This window comes from Monopterus albus, unplaced genomic scaffold (assembly GCF_001952655.1).
Source record: "Monopterus albus unplaced genomic scaffold, M_albus_1.0 scaffold75.1, whole genome shotgun sequence".
Lineage (NCBI taxonomy): Eukaryota > Metazoa > Chordata > Actinopteri > Synbranchiformes > Synbranchidae > Monopterus > Monopterus albus.
In genome coordinates this window covers 211,708-234,352 of record NW_018127955.1, presented here as the reverse complement: position 1 = coordinate 234,352, position 22,645 = coordinate 211,708, and the positions used below count along the sequence as shown (strand labels likewise).

Sequence of the window (22,645 nt, the reverse complement as noted above, 5' to 3'; positions counted from 1 at the left end):
TCCACTCATGATCCTTCATCCAGGTAATTGCAGCAAATATTTGAGTTTTCAACCCCACCAGACCAAATTGGCCAGGTAACATTACCATCAAAGCTGTGGTGGACCTCAGGGAAAACCTCATGGATCAACTTGTTTACTGCTGTGGAATTCTGCTGCAGCTTTAAGTGTGTGTCAGGGAAGAAATGACACCTTCAGGCAACATCTAGTGTAAATATGGGTTTATTAAGGGTGAAAATGTTCCATGATAAACAAAAGAGGGGAAAAACACATTCACAGTACATTGCACCATTCCATCTCTCTGACATGGTGCTCTTGAAATGCTGCACATCTTAAAAACTCTGTTGCTCTGCACAAATATGACGCCTCTTTACAAAAATACTTTCCTGAAGATAAGGGCACAAGGGACAATATTGGCAAAATTATCCAGATAATCCAACTCCTTCAAAAAAGGCAACAAGCTACAAATATTAAGACTGAACCTGGTTGTGTAAACCCACATGTAAGAACAATAACTCCTCATGAGCACTAACGACATCTGCAGATCTCCACTTGCACATAGAGCAAATGTGTCGGCAGCAAACTGAGGTCTGATGGTTAAAAATACAACGTGAACACAAAGCAGAAGGCGATTAGTCAGGTTTAGGATAAACAAATGATGATTAGCTGAAATAAGCTGCGTGCATGGCAAGTGGTTGGTCCGTTAGACACCCTGTGGTCCCCTAGGTTAAATCAAAGATGACTGGTCATATGAAGGTCTTATGAAAAGATATTGGTCATTTCATGGAGAGGTAGGATAGTTGTCATGGCCAATGTGTAACACTGTAATTAACGTCTTACAGTACTTGTATAAAATTTTAAAGTGATCACTGACCTGTCACCTCATGAGTTGCTGTTCACTGAACCACGCACCATAATAAAATCAAATTCAAGCTGTATCATAATCATAAAACCCCAGATATAAATAAATAAATGAATAGCAGCAGGCCAATCTCAACCAAAAAGTAGAACTCGAATTGTTTCTGGTGCTTTTTAGGTCAGCTGATTCAGCTGTGTATGGACAGATGCAGAGTGGAAGCTACTGTCACTTTGTCAGTGACCCGTCTACTCGTGTGGTTATCCAGTAGTCAAATCATCTATATTTGTCCTATAGTATCAGTTCAGCTTGAGCATAAAAGGGGGAGGCTTAAATCAAGTTTATGATCATGGGGAATGTTTGGGGGGAAAAAAGGAGTTCAGAAATGCTTACTTCAGAATAAACAATTCAAGTATTCTGAAAGGCAGCACCACATTAAATTAAATAACTATTGTTGTTTTAGACTTTTTACACAACAGTCAGGTTAACATCTGGTCCTACTTTACAAACAGTGATCCATCTTCTTCTAGAGCAACGAGGGCACACATATTGGAGTGGATGAGTCACATTCACTTAAAAAAAACAAAAATTACCTCAAAAGCTGATGTAGCGCACCTGATTCAAAAAACATCAAAAATCCATTCAGCTATCAGTCACAAGAGTTTGTAGGAGTGTGACGATAAAAATCACAGTACAGCTGTGGACTCACACTTAGAAGTCCGAGACTTTGTTTATTGCAACAAAAACTTGATAGATGAGATCTGAATGGATTTTTAGCTGTTTCCGGATTCATGTGTGACTGCTGCAATCGAAGCTTTGGTGGAGTTCACGAGACAACACTCAAGTGAAAAGAAAAAAAGCCAATAGTATGACAAGATCTCACTAACTTGCTATGGCATCCAAAACGTGACCTCATGGACACGTTTATGGTAATAGAGAATACAAAAATCTGCCATTACAGTATAAAACCTGAACTAAAAGAACTTTACAAAAATGTTGTACTATTCTGCTTTTTTTCCTTTTACTTGTGCTGGAAAAGATGGCATACACCGTGTGCGACTGAAGCATTTGAGTGAACAGATCTATCAAAGGGGACATCAAATTACCTTCCTATAACAAAAGCAAACTGGAGAAAAAGGAGAGCGAACTCCATACACTGTGGAAAAAGCCACTGGTGCTCAGTTCTGTCATACCTCTTCCTCTGGTGGTTCATCTTCATATCTCTGCTCTTTCTTCTTCCTAAATAAAATGTTAAATATCGACTATTTCCTAAAACATCTCAACAGTGAAAGTTAACATATCTAACATTTTAATGCATCTATATATCGGATTGTTGTTTTACATTTACATCGGTGTCTAAAATGAAAACTATGCTCTGTCAGATGTTCTCGAGATTATACCGAGCACATGCACATTGTAGACGTATCCTTCCTTTCATTTCTAGAAATAAATGGAGTGTCAAAATGGGAAAAAATTCTGTATGCTGTGGGAGCATACTGGTAGCTGGTGTACTTGTCAATGCAAGACGGATTTAGAAATGGATAAAAGTGATTTGAATGCTGAAATACTTTTGTAAAAACTTTGCGTCGTTGCCTTCGGCCTTCCTTGCTCCGTGTTTGCTCTCGGTGGAGGTTTCAGTTCCAGACAGAGCCACCTTACTCGCTCTGGGACTCACGGACCTTGGCTTGCAGGGCGTCGCAAGTCTTCTTGGCGTCGCCTAGCAGCATTGCAGTGTTGGGCTTGTAGAAGATGGGGTTGTCAACGGCTGCGTATCCCACACCCAGGGAACGTTTCATCACAACCACCTAGATGAGAGGAGACACAGTCCCACGCACGTACACACACTGATTAGTCCTATTTGGATAATTAGAGATGACAATAGTGGAAAGGTTTTTAATAATAATTTTGGGGCAATGCTAATTCTGTGCAAATGATCCCAACCAACCAACCCAAACCAGTAACTGTTGTTATCCCTGCCATTCTCTCCTTCTCTCCGACATCTGCATATTGACCTTAGAAGTGTTTTCAATTAAACTACTGTGTGTTGATCAATTTCATGCTAATAAAGCCCAACATTACAACCTAAAATCCTCCATACTTTGCTTTGGACAATAGGTTCAATATGATTTTTTTTCTTGGTACTAACCTGAGCAAAAGTTAAAAGTAGTGGATGTAAAAGTTGTTTGTTAGTGCATTCTCATGACTCTTGCACGCATAAGCATTTGTGTGAATTTCTGTTTATCCAAATTTCTGTTTTAGTCTGTGCACCTGTATGTGCCTCTCCGTGTGTGTTGAAAGGAGCGTGCGTGTGGTTAAGATAGAATGTCCTCTTTGATTTCCCTCAAGGAAAGCTTGTGGAAACTGGTGGGAGCGCTTTATAAATCCCAGATCTCGGAGCGGTGCCAGTGAGATGCTCTGAATGTCGTCATTCCACCGCGACACAGTCACCGCTAATGGGATCAGGATGGGACTGCACCTGGCGCTGTAACAATCTGTGTCCATGTGTGTGTGAATGTGAGTATGCATTTCCTTAGGTTTGCGTGTGTCTTCATCTGCAGGCCCCACTACAACTGTGGAGTCACTGCAAAATCTTTGATTTAACTATATCTTTTTGAGATTTCAGGGAAACTTGATAACACATGAGCCAGATGTCTCACCTGCTTAGACTTCCAGACCTCCAGTACAGGCATACCAGCAATGATAGAGTTGGGGTCTTCTTGAGAGGCAGAGTTCACCGTGTCGTTGGCACCGATCACCAGGGCCAGGTCAGTCTCTGAATGGACACATGACAAATTTAAAACCTTTCAAAGCTCCATTTCACTTCACATTTACCTAAATCATTTTTTCAGGATTTGACCCATTTTTATTTCTGAAGTGCCGTATTTGTCTCAAACCTTCCTAGAATACTGAGTTAACTTCAAACCCAACAAGGACATAGTTTGAAGAATGTCACAGCTCTATTTGTTAAATGTGTTGTGTCCTAAGATACCGATGCCAGAAGCATGTGAGTAGTTTTAATCATGGCAGAATGTCTATCCTGTTTTTGAGAACTGTAGTTTATAGGTTATGGCTCAATTTAGTCAGAAATTGTGCATGAATTAATCGGAGAAAATTAAAAAAAACTGGATTTTGAGAAGAAAGTGGCAGAAAATTAATATGTTAGAAATGAACGCAACCACCTGCATCCAACTGACTTTTATCAAGAACTCTCTGGAAAAATTAATAACTATACAATATGTTTCTGCAGCAAGTTGCTTCCATGTTCCTGGTGAAACAGAAAAGTGCTGTCTGCCACTGTCTGTCTGTCAGCTGTCACTAGCTTGCTGAAAATTCAACAAGAAGCTCAGCAGCCAAAGCAAGTGAGTGAATCTCCCACAATACTAAACTGCTGTATTCGCCATATTTTCACATCATCTACCTTGTAAATTCCCTAAAAAGCTGCAACAGAATCAAACATATTGGGTCAAAATAATTCTCAGTGAGGCAATTAACAGATTCATGGCAGGTTATGTAGGCAGATGGGAAGAGGTTGGATCCTACCAGGGAAGTCCTCGTTAATCTCGTCCATTTCCAAAACAATATCATATGGGACACCAGCTTCAGCCAACAGCACATTGAGCTGACCAGGCATACGGCCAGCCACTGGGTGAATACCGAACCTATGGCAACAAAAGGCAGACTTTTAATGAATATTTGAACACTGTCACTCCACTGTGAACCTGATTATTAATACCAAGTTAATTTTAAGCCTCAATTTCAACCACATGAAAAAGGGAGTGAGAAGATGACAGACGTGGTTAAGGTGGGTTCAGAATGAATGAGGAGACACGAAGATTGAGATTTTGTGGATTTGAGCAGCTTCTGATTATCGTCCAGTTACACACACACACACTTCCCAATGCACCCCTCCATGTAACTTTGAGTGTGTGCGCACGTGTGTGTCTCAGTATTCATAGCTCTCAAGCTCACTTAGCCATGTCATGCAATCAAGGTGGGAAATTAAGCCCAGCCACTGAATTCTGGCGGCTGCCTTTCTCTTTCTTTTTCTTTTACCTTCCAGTTGCTTCGCCATGTAACTGACCACCATGTGGAGATTTTATTTGTTGGCTAGTTTAGTCGGATACAAAATGCAGTTGGCCTGCTGCTTCTGGGATCTATTAGTGAGCGAGGCTGCAGTCTATGTGTATATGAGGACTGCAGGAAGACACAGTCTTTGCTCTTAAAGACAAAACATGTACATCCAAACGTCATACTGTTAATAAACTGTAATGTCCAGGAAATAGGAACAAATTGGCTGAGGAGAGGGTGTAGAAGGACTGCACTGGCAGGTGAGATATCAAGAATAAAAAGACAACTAGCAAATTAAGACAATGCATCAAAATACAAAACAGAAAACACAGGAGAAAAACACCAAGAAATCCACGTGGAGGTAGTTCTTCCTCTGACCACCCACTTTCCTATAATCAAGTACAAATGCTCTAAGTAGCAGCAGCTGCAACAGCCAAGATCAAACGACTGTGGAGGGACAATTACACAAGTTTCCGCTGTACCTTGTTCTTCCTCTCCTCTCTTTTGCATTTACTTGGTCTCATTGTTTGTCTGCACACAGGTCTCGTACTATCTGTCCTGTTCCAACTCTTTGTTCAAAATCTAAACCCTCATCTTGTCCTTCATGGTACTGTTTATGTTATGGGTAAAATTGTACTTTCATACACTTTCCTCCATAAACTAAATGTACATACATCTACTACATTAACTATATCTGCCCTAATTATACACAGTGCATCCATCCATCTATCCATTTATCTAACTGTGTATAGACATGTTTTTATAGTGTTTGCACATATTTACATTAGTTACTGAACTTTTTATGATTAATAAAATGAATTTAATAAGCAGTAAATGAGTCAGTTTCATCACCCCTTTACCTGACTTTCTTGCCAGCATCACTAAGCATCTTCACCAACTCAGCAATGGGGTACTGGGCCTTTGCAGCACAGAGCCCATAACCTGAAAGACAAAACAAGAGGTATGAATGAGCTAATGCTGAATACACTACTGTTGTGATGATTTTCTTGTCCGAGACAAAGTTTTGAGATCTCAGACAAAAACCCTCTGTCAGCTGGGACGTCACAGTGATGCTTTCTTGTGCAAGTGTTTCTGAGACACGTCTTAGCGTGACGCTACGAGAGGTCTCAGACATGTTTTTGTTGTATCATATTCACAAACTGGATGTGTCTGAAGTTGGAGGACACAGATGAGTCTGAGGAGACAGATAATGATCCAGTGAGAGTGCGATAGGAAACGGGGGACAAAGAACTGAAATATTCTTCTAGAACACCTCTGGGGACACAAAATGGCTTGTAGTGTGACCAGTACAGCAAAATGGCCTCTCAATGCCGTGCAAATCTGGGCAAACTGAGTGAGACATGGTAAAATCTTGGGCTGTCAACCTAAAGACTGCACTGTGAGACACATCCAGACAGCCGATGTGGCAAAATTCAGACACCATCTCATATTAGCATTTTATAGGCTGACACAGATTGTGACCATCTTGAGTGAAATGAACTTAACTTAAATGAGTTTTGTCGTCCTCATCTAAAGACACAGTTAGTAGTCTCACTACATGCTATTAACCCAAAATTAGGCAAAAAACAACACACATTCAGTACATAAGCACACGAAATGAGCAAATTACAAGTCTTTTTAACCAAGCGCTAACAAGCTAACGAATAAAAAAAACACATCCTATATGATATGCAACACAAACGGTCTGTGGTAAACAGCAGTGTGACTGACAGTGGCAGCGTGGGTAGAAATCCACCAGACAACAAAGATTCAAACTTTTTTACCCTCTTTAATCAAGGGCTGACGCTCCTGAGGTGGCCTTGAGGAAAACTATACAAGCACTGGCAGACCCCGCCCCCTGGCTGCCCTCCATGGCTGTGAGAATGGAGCAAGATGGCACATGTGCATTTCTGAGCAGGTAAACATAACACACAATCCAGCCAGCTTCAAAAAAAATTCTGAGAGTCTGATCAACTGGATTTAAAAGGCTCATAAGTTTTAAATATAAAGTTATAAATAAAAAAATTCTACCAAAATATATGTATGCCACCTAATGTAACCCAGCTCATAATGAAGATGCCTTTAATAATTCATTTTTAATGTAATATTTATAATACATTTACTGTAAAATCATATTTACTTTCCATTTAATAGATAGGTCACTGCAAATTGTGTCCTGGATAAGTCCTGGATTTCTTTCATGTTTTAATAATGCCAACATGTAGTGCTTGATTTTTATCACACACATAATAAATATACGCCACACAGTCCAGTAATGTTTACTAGGTTTGTCAAAACAACCAGTCAGAAACTGTCTTGTTACAACACACCAATCAAAAAGGACACAATTTCAAACACAGCACAGCAGAACAATCTAGACACAAGCAGCTCAGCTTTCTAATGCTTTTATTGTGTTTTTCATCTAGACGGTTCTTTCATTCTTTGTGCTTCAAATATTCTCTGGTGTTTCTCCTATTTAAAAAAAAAGCACACCCAGATCATTTAGAAATGGGCCAGATGAAGCGAGAAAAACTCTTCTGTTTATCAAGACAGAATCTTAACCATTTCCACAGCTGTCAATCAGTCGAAGTGACTGTGACAACTCCAATTAAAAGGAATTGTCAAAGTGGAAGCAAGGGGACTGACGAAAAGCCATGCTGAGTAATACTAGCCTGCCTACCAAGTACTAGAGCAGAGAAGAGGTATGCATTTGGGTGGTATGCACACTGATGTCATCAGCAAGACATTCCTTAAACACCCCGGCTGATGTGATGCAGGAACGTTTTAACACATATACTTTGCCTGCCATTTAGTTGGTGTTTGTACAACAGCATCAAAACATTACATTTGTTTGGCCTCTTTTTGGTTCCTGCTGTCTTTACACCTTCCTCTTTGTCTTCTATTAGTCTTAAAAAACTAAAAATACATCATTTCATCCTGCTCCATGGATCACTTCTATTCCCTTCTCAACCCTGTGACCACTTTAATTTTATAATTCTTGTAAATTGTAGCGGTTTCCCTCTGACAAGTTTTTGTAGATAGGCACAAAGCACTGTGACTGGAATCACCAGTTTGTAGGCTGGATGCCTTCAGTCTGTGTTTACATGTACCCACATGAGTGAAACAGCTCGCTGGAACTGCGACTGGTTCACAACAGTCTGGCACAAGGGCTGAAATGTAACTGGGCCACACAGTGATGATTTATGGGCCGGCAGCTCCAGTAAGCATCATCAAGTGGGAGGTTCAGACACATATTTGGAGTCAAATATTGAGATTATGTGAAATGAAGAAAAGCTGGAACAAAGGCAGGACCCCACGCTCTAACCACGAAAAAGGAACTAGAAGCCAATTTTGAACATAGTAATTGTCAACAAAAACCCAACATGCCCTCATTCCATCTAATTTTCCCTTGACCTCACATTTCTACGCTGCACTGTAGAACATCTATGTGATGCGGGGGGGGGGGCACTCTATCATAACTTGTCAATTAACCTAGCTAAATGATGATGTAACGTGGGCAAGAAAAGATTAAATAAACAAAACACACACTTTGCTAATGCTGGAAAAAAGCGACTGGCGAAGTCAAAGTACCGTGTTTTTCAACTCACATACAAGATCTCTTAAGTGTGGGCGTTCTTGTTTTTTGACTGCGTCTTACCTGGAGTAATGATTATGTTCTGGGCCTCTTTAATCATGTCGGCAGTCTGATCCACATTAACCTCCGTGTGTGTCCCTGTGATTTCCATGGGCTTTCCTGTACCGGTGGAAGATGTGCCATAACCTCCCAGGATCACATTAGCGAGTGAACGATTCATGGCCTGAGAGTGGACAGACATTCTGTAGTTCCATTTTTATGCTTAACATTTGCTTACACTTTTTTTTTGTTTGTTTATTGTTGTTGTGTTTTTTTTTGTTTGTTTTGTTTTTACAGGTAATTCTGGCAAGAGAAGAAATGTGAAAGAGAAATTATCTCTAAAAACACATTTGTGAATGAAATTTTATTCATAACAGGGACCCTGTCTATATCCTGCTGTAATAGTAAAGTTAGAGTCCCTCCTGGTGGAGAGGGGTGGAACAGCCACATGAAACTGTGTGTGCAGATTTAAAAAACATATCAAATGCAGTATTTCACTAGAGAATTTTAAACAGTGGTATTGAGACTCATTTCAGTGGATGTTGTTTAAACTGAGATCGTGCTCCACTCACCACACACATAATATAAGACAGAATGGCTCCAGACGACCCAATGAGGGCTCCGACGATGGTCAGGAGGTTGTTATTGAGCAGGAAGCCCTCGGCGCACAGAGCCCAGCCTGAGTAACTGTTCAGCACGGTGATTACCACTGGCATGTCAGCACCTCCAATAGCCGCTGTCAAGGTAACACCCTGAAGAACAGAACAATTTCATTTACTGCTCTAATCAGATTAGTGTTGGACCAGCAATAAAGAAGAGAAGTGGCATACAGTCAAGCAGGAATATAAAAAGTATGAAGAAACTCTCCCGCCATTACAACTGCAACTGTACTGTAATGCCTTATAAAACACCCAACCAGAAGAAAAGCTTTGCAGTCTGAGATACATTTTCACTACCAAATCCCCTTGTTCTCTGTCTCTATATCACCTGGAGTTGCTGCTTAAACACTGTGTAAATGTATTATTTAGTACTAGGAAGATGAAAATATCTCCGTTGTAGTGTTGACCGTGGACGTCTTTATCTCCGACAAACTCTGTGGCACATCTTCAAACCTTTAGCAGGACTTAACAATGGTGGAGACAAATATAATGAGTTGAATACAAGGAGGAGCTGAGCAGTTTAACAAAGTCAATCCTGTTTGCCAATATGGCTGCCAGACTATTATCAGCTATCTGCTGAACTCTGAATTTCTGGGCAGCTACTGTTTCCTATGCAGAGAGCTGCTTACTTGAATGTTTTCAGTGAATCATATCTGCTGTCTCTTTTCTCACATATTACATTATAGTTAGTCTCCAGCAAAGTCTCCAGAGTCCTTTATGCCTTCTACCCTTTCCCTGTGTTTACTGAAGTCTTTCAACAACATTCTTACATGCTCTGTCTGCCAGCATGTAAGAAAGCTCCAATCTGCAATATTTAAGTGTAGACTTTTCTCTTCAAGGGCATCACTGTGTGCAGACTTCAGAAAACACACACGGCGTACCATAACAGCTGAGAGAGCAGAGACAGATCCGAGACAGGTGAGACCTGTGGTGTAACTGGGATCCAGCATGTAGGGAATCATCCCACCAACACTAGCTGCCAAAAGACTGGCATTCAGTACATGACGAGCAGGGAGAACCAGGGGAGCACTGTTGAGCAGACCTGGGAAGATGGGGGAGTGAAAGAGGATGATCAGAAGACAAGAAATAAGGAGCAAATGACATGGGCTGGGAATAAAAAATACCACTAATACATGCAACTTCCCATAAAGCAATTATCAATAGATTTCTCCTTCAGCAGCCACCACTTGAGACTTGTCATTAGCTGAATGTCATGCTCTTGCATAATGCGCTATTATGAAACACTTGCAATCAATATGGAAATTACAGCTTGGCTGCCAGCTCTGGTGCCAGCACATGAACCTGGTAAACTCTTATTTTCTGTTCCTTTCACAGCAGGCGGCAGCGGGTATGAAGCATCAAATCTTCCCCTGCTGATAAGTGCAGCACAGTAGCTGACACATCATCTGTCTGTAGCAATACATTGCTAATCCTGCTTTGAGAAAAGTTCAGTCAAATAAATAAACAAAACATCTATCTAATAAACATGACAATGTCTTGTCTGTCGTGTTTTGTGTCATCAACAGCGGAAGTATACCCTCCAAGGAATATGTAGAATGTATAACTGTGCTTTGTTCACCTTGAAGCTTGCCATATGCCACCAGAGATCCACTGAAAGTGATTCCACCGATGTAGGTGCCGAGGTACGCGACTATCTTGGTGAGGTTGGCTGCAGGGTCTGTGGCGAAGTGGGGGTACTCAATCATGTACTCAGCCACACAGGTGAGCACAGCAGCCAGCCCCACCAAGCTGTGGAAGGCAGCCACCAGCTGGGGCAAGTCTGTGATCTGGATCTTCTTAGCGATGACCAGGCCTAGGAAAAGAGAGAGAGAGAGAGCAAAAAATAAAAATAAAATAAAACAAAACAAAGTGCAGTGGCACTGACAGATCAACACACAAATAACATGCAACACAAAAGCATTTGCATTTACACACACACACACATAATTAGATGAATTCTGGGAATTGGGTGCATCTGAGGAGCCAGGTTTTAGTGATGAGGCCTGTTCTGGGAAATTCCATGTTTGGAAGTGGGTCCACACTTTGTGTGTGCGTGTGGGTGTGTGTGTGTTCTGCAGGAAGCCTTGCAGAGCTGTGGTGTCTTGAAAAGAGAATTCATGTCTGTACAGCGAGTTTAGTCTAGGTTTCAGCTTTGTTACTGGAACAATTAGCATTTAAATGAGTGTCCCAGAAGAAACAGAGAGAGAAGTGAGTAATGCATGATGCTGTCCATTTGGAGAGACCTCCTCAGTCTGGCAGGGAGTTAGTCATGTTGTGTTTGATGTAAACATCAGAGAGGCTCCGTGTTCAGCACACCTGCTGCTTCATCTTGCCAAGCTTGGAATACATGCACACCAAAAACACACAACAACAAAGTCCATGTCCATAAATTTGTAGACTCAAGAGGCTTTGCATGTGCCTTCTTATTCTTGTGATGTATATACACAGGGACTCACCAGCACTGCCACCGACAGCCATGGCTGCACTCATCTGTGCCAGGAGCTCAGGACTTGGTTTGAGGGCGCCCAGAGTGGCAGCAAGGCCCCCTGCAACTCCTATCATACCCAAAGTGTTACCCAGGCGAGCTGTGGTCTGGTTGGAAAGGCCAGCCAGAGCCCCGACACAGCATAGGCCTGAGCCCAAATACATCATCTGGCGAGAGTGACAAAGACAAGAAGTGAGGGACCACGGGATGAGGGGAAAAAAGGCCAAATGATTTGCTTGGAAGTTCCTGCACAACATCTAGGCAAACAAAGAATGTTTTTTCAGGATGATTAGCTGAGTTGTACATGATCATGGGCTATTTACACCAACTCTGCACTAAGAAGTAAGAAAACGATGCCTGCTGGTATCCACAAATACACTCCTTTACTAAATACCTGAACACAGCACACACATCCTCTCACACCTTCTCAATGTTGTATCCAGACTGCAGAGCAGCTGCATAGCCTCCAACAAAGACACCGGCAGGAAGCAGATAGAGGTAGTTGTACTCTGGAGGATCAGTGGGGCGCTTGAACATGTCCAGCATCTTCTGAGTCACCAGGAAACCACCTGGGAGAGAGACAGTGAGATGAAAACCATTGCTGCATACTGCTGCACAAAGGTTTCAGGAACAAAAAAAATGAATAACTTAAAGACATTAATAAAAACAAGTAAAGAGTTTTGAGGCAGGCATGAATATGGCACCTGAAGTACATGAAAAATGTCAAATTTTAGACAACTAGTGTTTTAAAGACAATAGCTAAGCAAAGTCCTTGAAGACATTAATAAAAACAAGTAAAGAGTTTTGAGGCAGGCATGAATATGGCACCTGACGTACATGAAAAATGTCAAATTTTAGACAACTAGTGTTTTAAAGACAATAGCTAAGCACACCGTTGCCAAGCACAGTGACCAATGTTAGGAATCTAATGACTCGACTTTATGTCAGGGTAGATATTTCAAGTAGAAAACCCCAAAAGTGTCAAACTGGGAGCAGACAGTGTCTCACTGCTTTACAGGCGCAGATCACGTTACCGTTTTTCCTTCTGGCATTAGTGTATCTACGCGTACCCACACATACAGAGGTGAATCACAGGCTAGCACCTGCTTTTGGCCTGTTCATGTAGTTTTAGTAAACTGTCCTAGTTAAAACATGTAATCATAATCTGACTGCTATTATTGCAGACCAAGCTGTGTCAATTTATTAATATGGAGGAATGCTCATATATTTAAACAACGCAAAGCCAGAATGGGTCTGCTGGCACTCTACTTAAAAAGCTTGCAAGAATAGAAGCAACCCAGCAACGCTGGCCAAGTCACAGGGCCTAACCAAGTCCATCTGAAATCACACCTGGCCAAAAATAATGTGAACGTGATTTCTGAATACACTGTTACTATATTCTATCTGACCTGCAAACCATTAGCACAGCACTTCGATATTTGATCGATTTAAAACATTTAAAATGAAATGATTTGACTACATATAGTTTAAAAGATTGTTTAATACATGGGAGAGATCATAGAATAAAAGAAAAAATCTTCTTTTAGTGTTTTTCTCAAAAGAGAACACAGGTAGTGCATGTGCTAATAACATGACACCCTCGTCTTTTAAGGCACTTATAATCTATGATCACAAAAAGTGGCCTGGTACAATAACAGGAAAATACGGAATCAAATGAAACCTGGTAGCACAGATTGACCTCTGGCTTGTGAGAACATCAACATACCTAACTCAAGATATTCCACAGACCCAGGTGTTTTCCAATGCATTCTTACATTTTACAACCATGGAGAAACAGTTGGAACAAGAAGCCAAAGCCAGGAACCTGTTCCTCCAAACAAACACAAGCTGAAAAATATCTTACTTTATTGAAGCTAAATTTCCCTTTGTCCCTTTCCATGAAATTTATGGGCAACGTGGCAAACCGCTTGTGCATGTGTAGCAGAACTCAAGAAGGACATCAAAAATTAAACAAAACAATGGGTAAGAAACTAGGTACTTCTATAAGTGCTGCGCCATTTTAGCAGGCTTTTGTTAAGGGTAAAGTTAAGGAATCTGACACATTATAAAGTGGGCTGGGCAGCAACGGTACAGAGCGTAAAGGGCATGTGATTTGTGGCAGGATTCACAGTCTTGCCTTCAACCCAAAACCCTGTGGTATCTCTCACACAAAAAACACAAATAATTTTGGGTGCACCCTTAACAAACACCTACGTAGGGACTGAACTGACCCATTATACCATTTAAGTACTCATCCCCTTGCTTCAGTCTCCCCGGCTGTCTAGATGTGAGCTAATTGGAGAAATTAAAACAAAGTCATGACTCAGCCCTAGAGGCACACTATGTTTCCCAGGACTATTAGAGAGTGATGAGTATTATAATGATGCCAGGAACACTTTGTCATCATAATGAGAATTATTAAGGGTAATAGCAGGTTTTTTGTCCGAGCCAGAGTCACCAACTCAGGTCTGAGCAGGTGGGCAGAAGGGGCAGCTGCAAAACATGTTATTGTGCAATTAATAAAAAAATCTTCAACCAAAGTTGATATTTTATTGGCTAAAAGTTGCTGTAACTGGCAGGGATCACTGTGAGGTGTCTATGCGCGAGTGTCTCACCAGCAATGTTGACCGAGGAGATGAAGGCGGCGAGCACAGCCAGCGTCTCAGCAGTATTTGTCGGCGTGTATCCGCCTCCCATCAGGGACAGACCACCCACAGCCGTCAGACCTGCAGAGCACGGACAATTTAGTATTCACGACCCTCCACTTTCAGAATACATTACAAAGGACGCTAAAAACTTTGAGGACGTTACAGAAACAACACAGGATCTCAACAAAACACATATTCTGGCATCTTGAAAAGTTCATCTTGAAACTGATTGTTGTTTAAGATCTAAAGACAAATACTGGAAAAAAAACTAAGAAACTGGAACTTTTAGAGATAAAAAGAAAAGGAAAAAGAAAGAGAGGGGTGTGTGTGTTTACCAAAAGAGGCTGAGGAAAGCTCGATAACATCAGTCCTGTAATGACTTACAGGCAGTGCGATGCAACAAGCAGCACAGCCTGCATTCACTTGTGCACGGTTCAGGGCAAATAACAAGTACACAGTTGTGCGTATGCATGCATATTAGTGTTAAAATTTAACAGTGTGAGGTCAGATTTTCAAATGAGGCAAAGGTAAAGCGTGACCTTCTCTAACTAATCTCCCATTTTCAACAAAGCCAGTTTTATAATCATGTGTGTGTATCAGCTCCTAAACTAAGCAAGTTTCAAACGCTGCCAAACATCATTTCACAACATCTACTACGTAAACACAAGCTAATTTACAATTTCAACTGTTACTCAACAGACGACTAAATAAGGCAATGTAATATTATTGTAATGAGCATATAAAGGACGATTCACAGGAATAACATGCCTCCCCAAACATTTGTAGTTTAGTTTTAGCACCAAACCACCAAACCACCTGGCACCTTGGCAGCCAAATGCTTAGAGTGCATGCCACGTAAGCTGCACCGTCCAGTCCGATTCTGGCTGGGACCCTTTGTTGCAGGTCATGCACCCTGTCTGTTTTTCATGGTTTCTGCCTGCATCTTTGAAATATACTTTGAATTCAAAAATTGTAAAAAGAAAAAAATGATCATGCATTAGCATGTTTTGTTAGAAATATATTTCCTGACACTTTCTTTCTATAGATTTATTTTATTAATATTTACATACAAGCTGAATCTTAATTACTTCAAACCTATTTATTTCAATCAAACCTCAATCTCAGAACCTCCTTAATTTTTTTTTCCCAGATCACCTTCAGGGCTTTTCTAGGCCTTTATAGGACACAGGTGGGTAATGATAAGCAGCAGAGTCCCTGGCTGGGGGAGAATTGGGGTTGTTACTGTTCACTGGCTGTGGTCCACATGGATGTCCTACTTTCTGCTGTAATTATTTATCTGCTTTTTTTAAGTTTTGCTTTGCATGCAATTAATATCTGGAAAACATATACACAGCTACAAGTAAAAAAAAAAGTGGACACACTTTCCCACTGAATTGAATGGGAAAGTGTGTGCAAACCTTTAACTGGTGGTGTGCACATATACTGGGTGGGCCAGTGTCCTGTAGGTATGTATCTATGACAAACATCATCCACCATGCTGCAGGCAGTGTGAATCAGTGCTCTCAAGTAGATTAAAGCATTTCTATCAGACACCAGATATAAAGATGTTCTTCAATGAGCCACTGGCTCTGAAACCAATGTCTGAATAATCTAAGAAGATCCACGAGTCAGAGTCACTGCTGGATGTATCACTATAATCTCCCCATGAAGAATGTGACTCTCCCTCACCCGAACAGCCTGAATTTCAAAAGGATTCTCTAATGTCTGTGACTGTGTGTCTTTATGATGCCTGGCACAACAACAACAGGATTCTGCTGGTGTCACTATTTCCAAAACTGCAATCAGTCAGTGACAGAAATAAAAGAAGAAAAAAAGGGTAGTAAGGCCACACCACACATGAAGGGAAAAATACCTGATATAGATGAAGAGAGCAAAACGTCCAACTGAACAGTTTTTATCTGTAATCTCAAACTTTGCTAATGTTAAACAATAATCTTGTGAACTTGTGTTTCTTATCACATAAACAAAATTCAGAAAAATCTAATTTAATCATGAGACTTTACAGATTTTCAGCTAGTGAAATTACTAATGACAAGTTCTGAAAGGATTTGGTCTCTGAGGAACACCTAAGATGGCACAGGTGTCACTAATAAAGCTTTAAACTGTTGTACTGCTGAGGTCTGATGTCTGGCCATGTGCACGAGTCCACAGGCAAAGGTCTTCTCTAAGCTTCAAAGATGACCAATGGCGTGTTAGTTCCTGCCGCAGTGAAATCAAAGCCATGAGAACAAGCACTTACTTCTCTAACCTCTTAACCCCTCTGTGTGAAGCAGCAGGTGACGATAAGGCCACAATCTTTAAGTTTTTATTCGGACTGAAGGTAAAAACGTGCAGAGACCTGACAGACTGATGTGGACGGTTTGATCTTTGAGCCACATTATTCTCTGTTTTATGCTATGTTTTACTTTTTTAGTTTTTTTTTTTTACTCATGTTGTTCATAATTTGACTGTGTTTTCTACCATATTTGTTTGTGCTCTGCTTTTATATATTGGTGAGTTTAAGACACTTTTCCCACATTGCTGGACAATAAGATTTCATTCTCTTCTATCCAGTGTATTAACTTTTTACTTGTTTTTTTTTTGTCTATGGGGACAATGAGGCTCTAATGTATTTGCACTATTTAATTTGTTACAGTCTTTAATCTATTTTATTGTTTTGGGTTCTTTGTTACATTATTTTGTCGTTGTGTTAAATTTATAATAAAATCTCTTAATAGCTTGTAGTGGCCATTTACTGGATTTCATTTCACTACAATTTGGACTATAAGCCTTTTACCTGAGGGCTGAGAATGATGTGTTTGTGTGCAGTCAGACTTGGCTCACTAAAGGATGGCCTTGTAGAGCTGAACTCAGTCTGTACATGGCAAACTAAACTCAACGAACCTGAGATGGCATTGGTGACAGACATGAGTGGAGAGTGTAGAGCAGGAGTGACTCCCCACACTGTATGATATCCCACGATGCCAGCCAGACCGAAGGTGGTGACCATCTGGGTGAAGGCAGCGTTAGGAGCTGACAGACCCAGAGCCAGAATAGTGGCAATACCTGGCACAGACAAAGACAAAACAAATAAATGAAGGAGTTACTGCACTATAATTACAGACAGTTTTTCTTTAATGTGTAAGTAACTAAGATGAATAACATACGGTTTCATGTCCGCAGATTTGTTCTTATGTAGCATTTGCGGCAACCACCAATTGTGTTCTTATTTTCTTTTATGTTATGCGTGGTCCAAATCTGTGAACAGTCCTACCAATATTTCACACACAGGTACAATGTATACGCACATTGAATTGACTCCATAGGCATTAACCACCCATGCTGCCCTTTTTCCTGTTTCTTCTAAATACATGTATAGTTATAATCAGTCAAAAAGAAATTTGTCTGAGTACATCTGCGAGAATGTTGACATGCAATTCTTGTACTTAAACAAGCTGTTTAAGTCCAGTCAGGCTAAAATGATTAAAATGACTATATTGCATGCCAGGGTAATAAGCACGTAACCAGCACTAACCAGGCTCTCACTCCTTAAAAAAAACAAAAAACAGAGCAGCTGGCATTAGTAGCTGTGTGTCAGTGTTAAGTAGAAAACTCCAGAACTTGAACAACGTGTGAAGCCCATTAAGTGCATGTGGTGCACTTAAACCCAGCGCTATGTGGCACCATGGGAACCACTCACTACAGCGCTACATCAAACAAACACTCAGTGCAACACTGTTTTTACAATGCACACTTCCTGACACTAACGGGGTGTCAGTGTGTGAGCATGATTGTAGCCTGCCTCTTGTGCACATTCCAGCAGTGGCCTCAAAAGCTGATTATTAACTTATCCTTCACCTTAGGGCAGGTCTCAAACTCCACTGAGACTCACTGAAGACAGTTAGCAAAATAAACACTGAAAATGACTACTGTTCAGATTGAGCATCATCCTGCTTTCCCCCACTTAACCAGAAAATCTATATTTTAAGGTAAATTCAGCTTCAACCAGGAAAGCTAACCTCCAGTGTACATGCTGGCAGTGGTGAGTGTAGCCCTGAAGGGAGAGATCTGTGCAGCCTTCTCTGCCTCCATTTCATGGACAGACTTGGATTTTGGAGGAGCTGCAGTGGGCACATTGTTAGGCTGAGGAGCGGGAAACAGGTTCTTTCCATTCTGAAAGTGACAATAAATAGAGAACAGTACTGTGTGAAAAGCAGGAAGATGGAAAAACAGCAGAACAGAATGTTCAATCATTCCTGACCATCAAATTAAGGGGTCACATTTCAGTAATCTAAATCTTCTAGTGAAGAGAAAAATGGTCACAAAAAGCGGTGGAAATGAGGGTTAGTTATATCAACAATATCAAATGATTTTTATTTGGAGCAGTTCTGCACTTTGCTTTTATGCCCTGATCTGATTACCTGACTGCCTACAATGACCTCTGCTGTGAAACACTAGACTACGCTGTCGAGATCAAAGTAAGTAAACTAATGATCTACAGGTACAGTAAGTAATATCTGCATTTCATCATCACTGATAAGATGTGTGACTATAATTATGATCCGATATGGGCTGAAAAAGATATTCACAAAAAGAGCAAAAGGAGCCAATGGGTTAAAAATGTCAGATATATAAACTGTCAATAAGAAGCAGTACATAGAGCCTAATAAACATTACACTGACACATGAGCAAGTTGTCTGTGCTGTGTTGGCTCCAGTAAAACAATAAAAATACATAAGCAGGCACCAGCTGTTTTGGATCTTGATGATTTTATTTTTATGCTAAATGAGGTTCATTTTTACTGAGGGGAAATTGCACCATATGCAACTGTAAAGAAGCTGGAAACACAAAGAGCAAGACGAGAACAATGTGTCCTTAGAGTGACATCTAGTGTCTGTGGCAAGGGCATACAAGGCATTTTGAATCAATCCGCTTTCTTCATGTGCTGCAGCCTGTTTATCAGATGAAAAATTTGTGTGAAATCCCAGCTGTGTGTTGGCCACATGAGACCTCATACCTGCATGACAACAGACCCTCTGACAACGTGGTCCATGGTCCCATAGTCAAACACATCCTTGACGTCGAGGTAAAACTTCTCCTTGTCGGGGCTGATCGCCCGCAGCAGCTTGGTGATGTTATTGGAGTACAGAGTGCTAGACTGTGTTGGCAAGCGACTGGGCAGATCTGTGTAACCAATATGGGTCACTCCCTTAAAAAAATAAATAAATAAATAAAAGAATATACACAATCAACAGAAAACAAAAACCTATGTTATTATATTTGGTACTGCATGTATGAACGCTGACCTTGTAGACCGACAGTTCTCCGGGCACTGTGGTCTCAATGTTTCCTCCAGCCTCAGCAGCCAAATCCACCACAACTGACCCATCTTTCATGCTCTCTATCATCGGTTTGGTTATTAGGATGGGCGCCCGCTTACCTACATGTTAAAATGAAACGAGGACATCAAGGAATTAATGGTAAGACCAAATTTGAATCTTGCTTAATGTTCAAATTAGATGACTAGAAGCTATGTAGAAATGCAGGAAAAAACTTTCAAGAGTAAAACCCATGAATATGTATACAGATCTCACAGAACTCGTTTCCACTACAAATGAGCTCAATATGTAAACGTGACTGCATCATGCACAGAAAAGTTGAAACCCAATGGAACAAGTGTGAAGCCACTGTAATATATGTTCTGATACATTCTGGTAAAGTAATTTTAATTTTGAAAATTCTTGGACTAGTCCTTTTTTTTTTTTTATTTCTAAAGTCTCTGTCTCTCTCCGGGACACGGGTTTCATATTCTGTGATATTCCAGTTATTCCATGACTTGGGGAAAGTTGTATACAGGACCTTAATTTAGAGGACTGCTTTGGAAATGTGCCCTTCACTTTTTATGTACATTTGTAGTTGGTGTTTATGTTGTGCATGAGTGTGTGCTTCTGTGCATACCAGGGATAAGTGCAGTGCTGATGACTATGTCGACATCCTGACACTGTTTGGCAAAGAGCTTCATCTCTGCTTCAATGAACTCCTTTGACATTTCCTTGGCATAGCCTCCCTGGCCCTCTCCTGACTCCTTAAAGTCCACCTCCAGTGGCTCTGCGCCCAGAGATTTAAACTGCTCCAAAGCTGCAGCTCTGGGGGGAGAGAGGTGATTTCTTAGTCAGGCAGAAGGAAAATATATCTATTAGAAAGTGAGAGCATGCTGCACATAAAAATCCCATTCTCCTAAGTTGGTAATGCAGAAATAATATTGTTTGTCCATAAACTGAACAGAATGGTCCTCTGCTGTTCAATGTTCACACTCGTTATGCTGCTGCTGCTTCATCATAAAAACATTTGACTGGCAAATAATGATTTGGCTTTTATTATGGAGAAGCCAAAGAAGATGCAGTTCTTGGCATCTTCTGACAGGTGTTTAAATTTTGCAGGGACAACAGAACAAGCAGGAGAATCCACAGTGAGTATGCATACACTATGTACAACACATCAGAAACTCTCACACTTGTCAGTTCCATCTGAATGAACAAAACTGGCCACATTCGCTGATGAACAATACAAATAATTGCACCAAATTGTGCACATCTGTTCAAACAGTCTTTCAAAATCAATACTCACTTTAGTTGCAATTCAGACATATCAAATCAGGAACAAACCTGGTATCAAATCCTCTGGCAATGGCTCCCATGGCCCTGGCAGTACCAGCTGCTGCCAATCCAGCCACACCACCTCCAATGATCAGAACCTATTCAAAGATACACACATGCAATAGTTTGGGATAACCACTGCAGTAGCAATCCTGTTTAAAGTTAAAACTGACAAGGACACACTGACACAAACAACACTTTCAGTGAAACAAATGCTGATTAAAAACACAAACACACACACACACACACACACACACACATTCACTCATTCTACACACTTTTGCAGGTGGCACTTTCCCAGCTGCTGTGATCTGTCCAGTGAAAAAGCGCCCAAAGCTGTTAGCTGCCAACACAACTGCCTTGTACCTGAAATGAGAGCGTACAGAGAAAAGTCTTTTAAAAAATCTGTTAATTAAGCCATTAGAAAATATTCATACAACCATGCTATTTGTCAGTGTCTGAACACACTTTGTAGTGTTCTATTTCCAGAAGATATCTATCTACACATACTGTAGGTTGTGTTTTTACTGTCAGCGAATACACATGCATTTAACACTGCCTTCAAATATAATTTGGAATGTTTTCTTTTCCACAGGGAAGTTGAGTTCATGATATGGCAGGTCAACTGGTTTATGGCGCGAGAAGGAAAGAGTAGATAAAAGATATTTATAAAAAAAATTACGTCCCGTGAACTCTCACAACTTATGAACTCACAAAAGCGTGAACTTTTCATAAACACAGTAAGCAAGACCCCCTTGAAGGTACCATATACACACCCTGCAATGTTTGCCATGGAGCTCAGTGCATCAAAACCCTGGGCGATGGTGACTCGGGGAACCTGGTCCATAGCCAGGATGGTGGCTTTCTTCTGGGACAGCATGTCCATCAGCTCAGGGTTCTGAGCAGGGTAAATAAAGCTGATTAAAGTGGCCGCTTCCTTCATCATCTCCACCTCATGGACACCCAGAGCAGGGTTGAAAATGGGAGCACGGACCTGGAAGGAGAAAAATCCAGTAAGAGGACATAAGTAGACAAGGGCAAAATGTGAAGTGAAGCTAAAAACTGGATTTTTCTCATTTCCCCATCTTTGCCTCTGCACACATCGACGACGCCAATAACACCTTAAACCTTTGCTCTAGCTTACTGTACAAAAACACATTGACCTGCTCTTAATTTTATTCCCTTTCCATTCTTCTACCTTAACCACCACAACTCAAGTGAGAATACACTTAACAAAAAGCTCATTAGGCACCAAAAGCTGCCGTCATCTTTAAAACACTGACTGGCCCACCCGGTTCCTTCATTTTCCCTCTGCCTCCCATTATCCCTCATTACCTCTTCTTATTTGTTAACCGGCCCCTCAGATAAGTGGACATTTTGGATATTTTCTGACACCATCTCTTCTGCTTACAATAAGTAATTACCTTCTCATACCCCCCCACCTCCCCTCTCCTCACTTAAATCCTACCTTAACCACCACATCAGATGCCAAGACATCTTTAAGGTCTTTAATTGTTGCTCCAGCCTGGGTGTACTGTTCATCTGAGAACTTGGAAGGCTCTCCAGCACCAGACTCCACGACGACATTGAAGCCCTGTTTGATGAGTGCCTGGACACCGGTGGGAGACAGCGCCACACGAC

The 22,645-nt window shown here is 41.0% G+C and overlaps 1 protein-coding gene across 1 annotated transcript in view; it reads right to left on the bottom strand.

Annotated features, from left to right (window-relative positions):
• Positions 1-203: 203 nt before the first annotated feature.
• nnt (nicotinamide nucleotide transhydrogenase) overlaps positions 204-22,645 on the bottom strand; it is a 27,363-nt gene continuing 4,921 nt past the window's right edge. Inside the window, exons 4-23 of the mRNA XM_020605943.1 lie at positions 22,473-22,645; positions 21,781-21,998; positions 21,283-21,370; positions 21,014-21,102; positions 20,307-20,494; positions 19,655-19,788; positions 19,366-19,557; positions 18,367-18,520; positions 17,252-17,413; positions 14,315-14,425; positions 12,123-12,268; positions 11,671-11,866; positions 10,794-11,027; positions 10,096-10,256; positions 9,128-9,307; positions 8,580-8,739; positions 5,782-5,863; positions 4,394-4,512; positions 3,511-3,626; positions 204-2,658 (exon numbers count right to left, since the gene is read on the bottom strand). The exon at positions 22,473-22,645 is cut by the window's right edge and continues 23 nt beyond it. Coding sequence (XP_020461599.1) covers positions 2,509-2,658; positions 3,511-3,626; positions 4,394-4,512; positions 5,782-5,863; positions 8,580-8,739; positions 9,128-9,307; positions 10,096-10,256; positions 10,794-11,027; positions 11,671-11,866; positions 12,123-12,268; positions 14,315-14,425; positions 17,252-17,413; positions 18,367-18,520; positions 19,366-19,557; positions 19,655-19,788; positions 20,307-20,494; positions 21,014-21,102; positions 21,283-21,370; positions 21,781-21,998; positions 22,473-22,645 — 3,053 coding nt within the window. The 3' untranslated portion in view covers positions 204-2,508. The remainder of the gene's footprint in view (positions 2,659-3,510; positions 3,627-4,393; positions 4,513-5,781; positions 5,864-8,579; positions 8,740-9,127; positions 9,308-10,095; positions 10,257-10,793; positions 11,028-11,670; positions 11,867-12,122; positions 12,269-14,314; positions 14,426-17,251; positions 17,414-18,366; positions 18,521-19,365; positions 19,558-19,654; positions 19,789-20,306; positions 20,495-21,013; positions 21,103-21,282; positions 21,371-21,780; positions 21,999-22,472) is intronic.